The sequence below is a fragment of the Danio rerio genome, chromosome 3, assembly GCF_049306965.1.
Source record: "Danio rerio strain Tuebingen ecotype United States chromosome 3, GRCz12tu, whole genome shotgun sequence".
NCBI classification, from domain to species: Eukaryota; Metazoa; Chordata; class Actinopteri; order Cypriniformes; family Danionidae; genus Danio; species Danio rerio.
The window spans coordinates 30,861,683-30,871,689 of NC_133178.1; the positions used below are offsets into that span (position 1 = coordinate 30,861,683).

The 10,007-nt window shown below is 34.6% G+C and overlaps 1 protein-coding gene across 1 annotated transcript; it reads right to left on the minus strand.

The window, feature by feature from the left end:
• Positions 1-3,106: 3,106 nt before the first annotated feature.
• LOC100534669 (bcl-2-like protein 1) lies at positions 3,107-8,377 on the minus strand. The gene is made up of 5 exons (XM_073944581.1): positions 8,145-8,377; positions 8,030-8,060; positions 6,751-6,883; positions 6,083-6,175; positions 3,107-4,349 (listed from the first exon to the last, which is right to left on the minus strand). Exons 1-5 carry the CDS (start codon positions 8,152-8,154, stop codon positions 4,200-4,202), a joined length of 417 nt encoding a protein of 138 aa, XP_073800682.1. The 5' UTR covers positions 8,155-8,377; the 3' UTR covers positions 3,107-4,199.
• Positions 8,378-10,007: the final 1,630 nt, after the last annotated feature.

The following is a 10,007-nucleotide window of genomic DNA, read 5'->3' on the forward strand; positions in this document are numbered from 1 at the left end:
TCTCTGGGAAACATCCACACACACATTCACTACGGACAATTTAGCCTACCCAATTCACCTGTACCACATGTCTTTGGACTGTGGGGGAAACCGGAGCACCCGGAGGAAACCCACGCGAAGGCAGGGAGAACATGCAAACTCCACACAGAAACGCCAACTTAGCCGAGGTTCGAACCAGCGACCCAGCGACCTTCTTGCTGTGAGGCAACAGTATTACCTACTGCGCCACTGCCTCGCCGTTCTTAACTTTAATAATGAATATAACAACTATTTCAAGAGTCAAAAAACATAAAAGAGGACCAAAACTTTCACAACAATTATTATACTGTTAAATAATTCAATGTGCAGGTTATGCATTTTAATTAGTCATGAAAAACATGTAGATTTATTTTTGAATATATCTATCTATCAAGTATTTGAATAGTTGAGTAGTTCTCACAGATACAACATATAGAAGTGAAACTTAACTTCTGTTTGTTCCAATGTTCCAAAACCAATATAAAATATGTATTTAATGTGAACATAATACATAGTTCACTATTGGGGATTTCAATAATGTGAATATAATTAGACTGGTTCTATAAGTTGTTTTTTGTTCTTCTGTTTCTTCCTCCCTGGCCCTTTGCTGTTTTTAACTGTTTACATAACATTACACAAAATGTATATGGGTTATGTAAATTACAGTATGAACATAAAGTAAGCTTCATTCATCTTCTTTTCAGCTTAGTCCCTTTATTAATCTGGGGTCGCCACAGCAGAATCACTGCAACATCCATAAACTCTCATTCACACACATACACTACAGACATTTTAGCTTACCCAGTTCACATATACCACATTTTTGGACTTGTGGGGGAAAGCGGAGCAGAGGAAACCCACGTGAACATGGGGAAAACATGCAAACTCCACACAGAAATGCCAACTGACCCAGCAGAGGCTCGAACCAGCGACCTTCTTGCTGTGAGGTGATTGTGCTACCCACTGTGCCACCATGCTGCCCTAGTAAACTTAAAAAAAATTCATTTGCTTGTATGAGACTGAAATAATGTTATGTGACTATTTTTTAATAAAATACAAAATATGTCTGAAGAAATATTTATCACCAAAAAGAATCGCAAGAATAAGCAAAAAACCTGCTTGCACTTTGATCATTATTTTAAAAAAGTCATTACATCTGAAACATTACTTTTGTGTGTTATAATAGCCTCAGTTCTTGGTCTTTTCTGATCCTGAAATAACATGGACATATTCATATGAATCTCATATAAAAAGTAGCATATTTTAAAAATGATGCTGCAATCCAGATTGTGTCTATTTATATCTATTTAAAATGATAAATTGGATACTTTCATTGCAAGCTCAGTTCTCTCTTTTAATTTGTTTAATGGAGCATTTAATGAAAAATAATTTTTACTTGGTGAAAAAAATCTGAGGCAGTGCATGTCTATCTGTGTTATGGTGTTCAGACAAAGGATATGTTACAAAGATTGTAATGTAATGTTATATTTAAGAAAATAAAAAGAGTCTTGTATTATTAATTTAATTTATTTTTATGATTATTTTATTATTTATAACCCATCCTCACATCTTTGAAGATCCCTTGAAAAAGTAAGTATGGCAGACTGTAATAAGCATGCAAGGACCACTTCACAAACAATTGGTTTCTCATTACTAATGATGATCTCGCATCAGTTGTATCAATTTGTAGATTTTTTTTAATGAGAAATCTGTGTGAAAAGGAAGAGTGGTACTAATACCTGACTGACCTATTTAGCCAACAGTGCAAATTGATAAAACTAATGTATTCAGATTTGAAGTGCGTATATAACTGTTTTAATGCATGATTTAGTTACAACGTGATGCCACTGAGAAAGATAAAAATAAAAAATTAAGATTTCTGTGCAATATTATTATTAATGCAATATTAATGTAAAAAAGTAATAGTCTTTAAATATACAAAGAAAATTGTTATATGTGAAAATGGAGACTCAATAAATACATTCTTATCTCTACTAAGCGTGAAGATAAATGCTATACCAGACTAATCTTTTCCATTACAGATAGACAATTTAATAATTAAAAATCAAAATATATAATACTTAATATAATCTTTTATAATCAATAATAATAATTAAAAAAACTAAAAGATCTTGCCATGTAATGCTTCATGTTAATTCACCCTTTATTATTCTATGATCGTCAATTATAAATACAGGTTATTTGCATATATTTTTTTATAATGACCCTGAATTTATGAGGACCAGTAGAGTTCACATTGCATTATTTTATTAAAGGAGGTTCAAGTTCAACTGAGGTAGAACAGTATATACAGTTGAAGTAAGAATTATTAAAGCCCCTGAATTATTAGTCCCCCTGTTTATTTTTTTCCCTAATTTCTGTTTAACGGAGAGCAGATTTTTTTCAACACATTTCTAAACATAATAGTTTTAATAACTCATTTCTAATACCTCATTTATTTTATCTTTGTCATGATGACAGTAAATAATATTAGACTAGATATGTTTCAAGACACTTCTACACAGCTTAAAGTGACATTTAAAGGCTTAACTAGGTTAATTAGGTTAAGGTTAGGGTAATTAGGCAAGTTCTTGTATAATGATGGTTTGTTCTGTAGACTATCAAAAAATATATATAAAATAAGGGGCTAATACATTTTAATTTTTTAAAAAATCAAAAACTGCTTTTATTGGAACTGCGTTCTGGTCTAAAAAGGGAGGCGTTCTGAGGCGGACCGCTGGAGCGTTGCTATTTTGAGAAACTATGATAGATTTTTCATTAGACCAAAACTAACCCGGTCTAAACTCCGGCGCAGAGTTGCACCTTGCTTACGCACTGCTTAATACGCACAAGAGAGCATTAGGCAAATATCTTTACATATGAAAAAAATGTAATATTAAGGATATATATATAGGATATAATAAGAATTGATATAGAATATAAATATAAAGGATTAAAATATTACAAAACATATTATTTTCTAGCCTGCATAAATATGAAAAACCACTGCTTTTATGTCTTCTTCATCTCAGGAGGCTTTTTCAGTTCATTCATAACAATTTGCTTTTTCTATAATTTTATTATTATTAGCAGTATTATTTATTATATCCATATTTATATTTGTTTTATTAAAAACAAGCTTAGATTTGCCCACCTGTCAGACCCCAGACCATATGGGGCACAGCATGTGTTTTAGGATATAAATTAGGTTTTTGAGCACATTTTGTTATTATTGTTCATTTATTCGTTTGCTGGAAATTAGAACTGAATTTAGAAATAGTTTTGAAACGAATATTTGCGCTTAACAAACAAAATTATTTATTTATAGGCTAATTCATGTCTGTGCATAAAGGTTTCCCTATCCAAGAGCGAATGTGAAAGTAGTTCCATTATCTCTCATTCTCACACAGTAGATGCTGTTTAACAGTTTTCTGTTAAATAACTGTTAACTGTTTGCTTGTGAAATGCTCATTTTTTCCACTTAGGCTTACTTTGCGTCCTGTAAATAGCGAATGCGGTCTTGGCGCGACGCAGCTGGCTCTTAAAGGGAATGGGAGATGAGACTCTAATTGGTTTATTCTCAAAACACACCTATAATTCATTAAGAAATAAACTCGACCCTTTTAGACCATGCGCCATGGCGCAAAGCAGGTTTTCCCGTCGTTAAATTAGCAAAAACGCGTCCTGACACGCCCTGAAAGCGTTTGCGCCCTGCGTTTTTGCGCTCTGCGCATGGACCGTCAAAATAGAGCCCAAAAAAAATTCAAAGGGGGGCTAATAATTCTGACTTCAACTGTAGGCACAGAAACTGCAATGAGCAGCACTGAAAAGCAAGATTCACTGGATGAGCTTCATTTTTAAGGTAAGTTATAAACAATTCATATATGCTGAATTTAAGCAACAATTAAATGTGGTAATTTTCACCTTAATCTTTGTTTAAATTCAGCTTATTTAAAATGTTTGCAACAGTTCGCAATGAACCATTTTTTTCAGTGAGTCCTCTTGGCACAGCACAAATAAAATGTCAAGTCTTGCTGGCTTCAATTTGAGAAAATCCTACACCTTTCTTGTATCCTTCCTCATTCACATGATCTGCAGAGATGCAAAGACACGTAGACCACAGATTCTGCATTTCTGAATCTCTGCTTTTCCTCAGCTCATCGCTCCTCCACTGACCCTCCTCAGGCTCGTCTAATCAGGCTCCAGACGATGAAGCCTCCTAACAGCATTCCACTGATGAAGAGGAGTCCAGAGGAGGACCAGATCATACTGGAGGAGGAGCCCAAATCCAACTCAAGGGAGAAACGGGCCAAGGAGGAGACACTATTGATCTGCAGGTATTTAAAAGGGTTTATCAATGACTATTACTCATATGTATTCTAATGCTCTGCAATAGAGAATGGGAATGTGTCATTACAATAAATACATCTGGGAATTTATATCGTGGGAGCCTGGATCTCATTGATCTCTATAGGTTTATTGAACACTGACTTGCAATTAACGGTAAGTATGGTTTAGGTCAAATTTCATGCTATTAACTACACTGAAAAAATGTTTCATTGGATTTACAACTTTTTTTTAAAGTAAGTTCTGGCAAGAATTTATATGGGCTGAATTTAAACAAATTAAGTTGAACATTACTAATTTTATTTGCTTGTTTAAATTAAGCCTGTATAAATAGTTTGCAATAATTTTCTTTCATTTATTAATTTTCCTTCTGCTAAGTCCCTTTATTTATAAGGGGTCGCCACAACGGAATGAACCGCCAACCTATCCAGCATATGTTTTTACACAGCAGATGCCCTTCCAGCTGCAACCCAGTACTAGGAAACATCTATACACACTCATTAACACACATACACTATGGAAAATTTAGTTTATTAATTTTACCTTTACCACATGTCTTTGGACTGTGGGAGAAACAAGAGCACCCATAGAAAACTCACACCAACAATGGGAAAACATGCAAACTCCACACAGAAATGCCAACTGATCCAGTCAGGACTAGAACCAGCGACCTTTGTGCTGTAGGGTGACATTGTTAATAATAATAAGTTGATAATAATAAGTTGATAATAATAATAATAATAATTGTTGTTGATTAGTAATTATGAAGTATGATCTCATCCCACATCCCAAAACCTACCCAACACCTAAACCTGTCTACCTTACTAACTATTAATAAACAACTTAATAGTAGTTTATTAAGCTAGTCGTGTTAGTTAATGGTCTGTTAATACTGTGTTTTCAGTGTACTGTCTGTAAATACTGTGAATTGTGACCTAAACTAAAGTGTTCTCCAATAAACTGTAAGCTCACACACCAAAATAAGGAAAAAATCATATATGAGAATGTTCTCTTGCTGCAGCTCAATGATACCCTGTGACTTATGGATAAGCCCACACAAAATCTGTTAGTACAGATATCCATAGATTTCCGTGGATGTTTAGCCCATCATTGTGTCTATTTATTTACTTGTTTAAATGTGTGTAAATTTATATCTATTCAGTTTTTAAATTCATTTCAGTAATATTATTGACTAATATAAAAATATTCACATGATTTATTTACATTACAGTTTGTAAATTAATGTTTTCTGTCTTTTAGTAGGTATATTACATAAGAGACCTGCTTTGTTTACCAAATAAGTGGATCTAATTGGATTTGCATTAAATACAAGTTAAAAGGTATTCTTTTTTTATTTCATATATTAAGTTTTTAGTTACGCCACTCCCAAAGTCTGGGCCTATTTTGGATTAGCTTGTTCTTTTATTCCCAGTTCATCCATTCATTCTGCTCAATTGTGCTCAGCTTCTCTAGCTAATCTGGAATTCATATTTTCAGACACACTGGGCATTTTTAATGAAGATATTTTAGACAGTCTATTTTTATGAGTGTTTGCTATATTTTTAATGGGTATAAACTGGTCAGTTTTTTTTTTTCTGTGGTGATTAGTATTGGTTTACATTGTGTGCTTCTGAGTGTTTCAGAAAATTTGGCCGATTCCATGATGCAGATTCCCATTCTCTACAAAAGTATTTTCCATAAGTCTCTCCAATCATACCCATCCTCCCATATTGCAGATCCAGGTCTGTAGGTTATCCTTGAAGTAATGCAGTGTCCAAGACACAAAGTCAGGAATGTAATTGCCAATAATCTAAATAAAAAAAGTACATTTAAAAAAAAAAACAAATGCAAATGTATAAAACTGCAACTACAGCTATCGTGCAGAACTCTCTTGTTTGCACATAAAGCTTTACTGGTGGTGTGTTCAACCCCCCTCAATAACAACAGTTCTTGATCTAGCTACACATCCAGAAGTAACCCATGTATATAATCTTTGCAAATATATAATCCTTGATGCTCCGTGATGACTGCAGCTGAATAAATAGTCTCACAGGACAGTTTCTGTACAGTTATGTCATTTCTGTAATTTACATCTAGATCCATCTCGACTTTTGCTGTTTTCGCTGTCTGTCATTGTTAAATTCAGCTGATTTGCATATAAAGGTGTCTATGAAACGGCTTATTTTTATTCTGAACCAAAAATCTTTAACAGGTTACAATAAATGATATTGGCCATTTTTAATTTGACATTTCAGACTAATCCTAGGGACACAGAAGACCTACAGTATATTATGTTATATTATTGAAATGGGCATAATGGATGCACTTTAACACTTTAGGCAATATAAAACATAATGAAGGTGAGGTAAAGAAAGTTATGCATACCTTCACAATTGTTTTTCCAATAATACAGATCAGGGAAGCAATTTTTCCCCAGGTGATACCATCCTGAAACACTTTGTCTGCAAGTCTCTGGAAATGCTGTCTGTCCAGCACGCATGCAAACCTATCAGTTAAGCTGAAACCAAGCACAATTTTATTTGTTAACTTGATTAAAGTTAAAAATAAAATACTCAATTTCTACATTTCGTTCACTTCAGCAGCTTTGCAATTACATGTTAATGAAATGTCATTAAAGTATCAGATAGCTTAAATGTTTAGGGTTAGAATAAGCTGTAGCCTACTTGCAATTGTACTTACAGTCAGTGAACGTCTCTTGGGGATCATCAAAATAAAAGTTAGCTTAATCAAAGACTGCTGAAATGTGTTTTACAAGAATTTTACAAGAAAATAATATTTCAGGTTAAATTTAATGTGTTACTTGCTATTTGACACAGTGGCTCAGTGGTTAGCACCGTCGCCTTACAGCAATATGATCGCTGGTTCTAGTTTTGGCTAAGTCAGTTGGCATTTGTGGATTGTTCTCCCCGTGTTGGCGTGGGTTTCCTCTGGGAACTCCAGTTTATAGTCCAAAGACATACACTATATAAGTGAATTGAATAAACTAAATTCTCTGTAGCATATGAGTGTGTATGTTTCCCAGTACTGGGTTGCAGCTGGAAGGACATTCGCTGTTTAGACATATGCTAGATAAGTTGGTGGTTCATTCCGCTGTGGAGACCCCAGATTAATAAAGGGACTATTCATTCATTCATTTTCTTAGTCCCTTTAATAATCTGGGGTCGCCAAAGCGGAATGAACCGCCAACTTATCTAGCATATGTCTAAACAGCGAATGTCCTTCCAGGCACACTCATCCCTGCCCTCTCTATCTGGCCCGTAAGTGATCTGAGAAGATGAATGAGGAAGAATCCATGATATGACTTACAAGAAAACCAAAATAATAAGGATATCATCGATTCCTATGAAACTTAGTCCATACCAGGGGGTTAATCGTTGGATAATGCTACAATAGGCTAAATAATGATAAACGACGATCAAACTAAATGTTGCATACAATCATATAACTGTAAACTTAGACCTTAAATATGACTTGTTTTTAAGGATCAACATGACCCAGGGGCATGTCCTACTTGTAAAAGTGTACTACAAGTTTTTATCCTAGTTTTATCCTAGGCCTAAATGTTTTAAAGTAATTGTTATTTAGTCTATTGATTGTATATTATAAAGCCATCAGCTCGATAACAAAGAAATGTGAAACTTACCTAAGAACAACGTTGTTTGAAAACTGGACATCTTTAAGATAAAAAGTTAAATGTCAGTGTACTGCTCTCTGTTCACATCTGTAGAAAAAAATGGATAGACCTGCGGTTCCAATACCTGATGCCATGAATTGACTTTTTTTTCTATCGTCCTCCTTAATGGTCCTGATATCGGAAAGCCGAATGTCCGCTTCATGCGTCTACAGACGAAATAGTTTTTTTTGTAATGGCTCTAGCCTGGGTCTTAACTAACGAGTTTAGCAAGTCTTTCAATAGCCTGCTATAAAGCAACTATATCAAGTTCCGCAAGTTCATTTGTTCCGCATCTTACCTCTTAGGCAAATTGAAAATAAAAGCGAAACAAACAAGTGATATTTCAGACTACCCCCAAAATACAGTTAAAGTCAGAAATATTAGCCCCCGTTTATTTATGTATTTTTTCAATTTCTGTTTAGCGAAGAAATAATGTTTCTGTTAAATTGATTTATTTTTTATTTGCCATGACAGTAAATTTTATTTGACTAGATATTTTTCAAGACATACAGCTTAAAGTGACATTTAAAGGCTTAACTAAGTTAATTATGTTAACTAAGCAGGTTAGAGTAATTAGGCAAATCAATATATATATATATATATATATATATATATATATATATATATATATATATATATATATATATATATATATATATATATATATATACATATATATATATATATATATACATATATATATATATACACAGTCGTGGCCAAAAGTTTTGAGAATGACACATATATTAGTTTCCCAAAGTTTGCTGCTAAACTGCTTTTAGATCTTTGTTTCAGTTGTTTCTGTGATGTACTGAAATATAATTACAAGCACTTCATATGTTTCAAAGGCTTTTATCAACAATTATATGACATTTATGCAAAGAGTCAGTATTTGCAGTGTTGGCCCTTCTTTTTCAGGACCTCTGAAATTCGACTGGGGATGCTCTCAATCAACTTCTGGGCCAAATCCTGACTGATAGCGACCCATTCTTTCATTATCAATTCTTGGAGTTTGTCGAATTAGTGGGTTTTTGTTTGTCCACCGCCTCTTGAGGATTGACCACAAATTCTCAATTGGATTAAGGATCTGGAGAGTTTTCAGGTCATGGACCCAAAATTTCAATGTTTTGGTCTCTGAGCCACTTAGAAATCACTTTTGCCTTAAGGCACGGTGCTCCGTCATGCTGAAAAATGCATTGTTCTTTACCAAACTGTTGTTGGATTGTTGAAAGAAGTTGCTGTTGGAGGGTGTTTGGTACCATTCTTTATTTATAGATGTGTTTTTGGGCAAAATTGTGAGTGAGCCCACTACCTTAGATGAGAAGCAACCCCACACATGAATGGTCTCAGGATCCTTTACTGTTGGCATGACACAGGACTGATGGTAGCGCTCTCCTTGTCTTCTCCAGACAAGCCTTTTTCCAGATGCCCCAAACAAATGAAAAGGGGCTTCATCAAAAATATGACTTTGCCCCAGTCCTCATGCAGCAGTCCATTCGCCATACTTTTTGCAGAAGATTAATCTGTCCCTAAAGTTTTTTTTTGAAGAGAAGTGGCTTCTTTGCTGCCCTTCTTGACACCAGGCCGTCTTCCAAAAGTCTTCGCCTCACTGTGCGTGCAGATGTGCTCACACTTGCCTGCTGCCATTCCTGAGCAAGCTTTGCACAGTTGGCACTTTGATCCCGCAGCTGAATCCTCTTTGGGAGACGATCCTGACATTTGCTGGACTTTCTTGGACACACTGAAGCCTTCTTAACAAGAATTGAATCTCTTTGATTGAAGTTCTTGATGATCCTATAAATTGTTGATTTAGGTGCAATGTTAGTAGCCACAATATCTTTGCCTGTGAAGCCATTTTTCTGCAATGATGGCTGCACGTGTTTCTTTGCAGGCCACCATTGTTAACAATGGAAAAACAATGATTTCAAGCATCACCCGCCTTTTACCA

Excerpts from the sequence above, each read along its gene's own strand:
- LOC100534669 (XM_073944581.1), bottom strand. Across the intron at positions 6,884-8,029 it reads TCAAACAACGTTGTTCTTAG|CTTAACTGATAGGTTTGCAT; the intron begins GTAAGTTTCACA and ends GCTTGGTTTCAG. Across the intron at positions 6,176-6,750 it reads TTGGAAAAACAATTGTGAAG|ATTATTGGCAATTACATTCC; the intron begins GTATGCATAACT and ends TTTTTTATTTAG.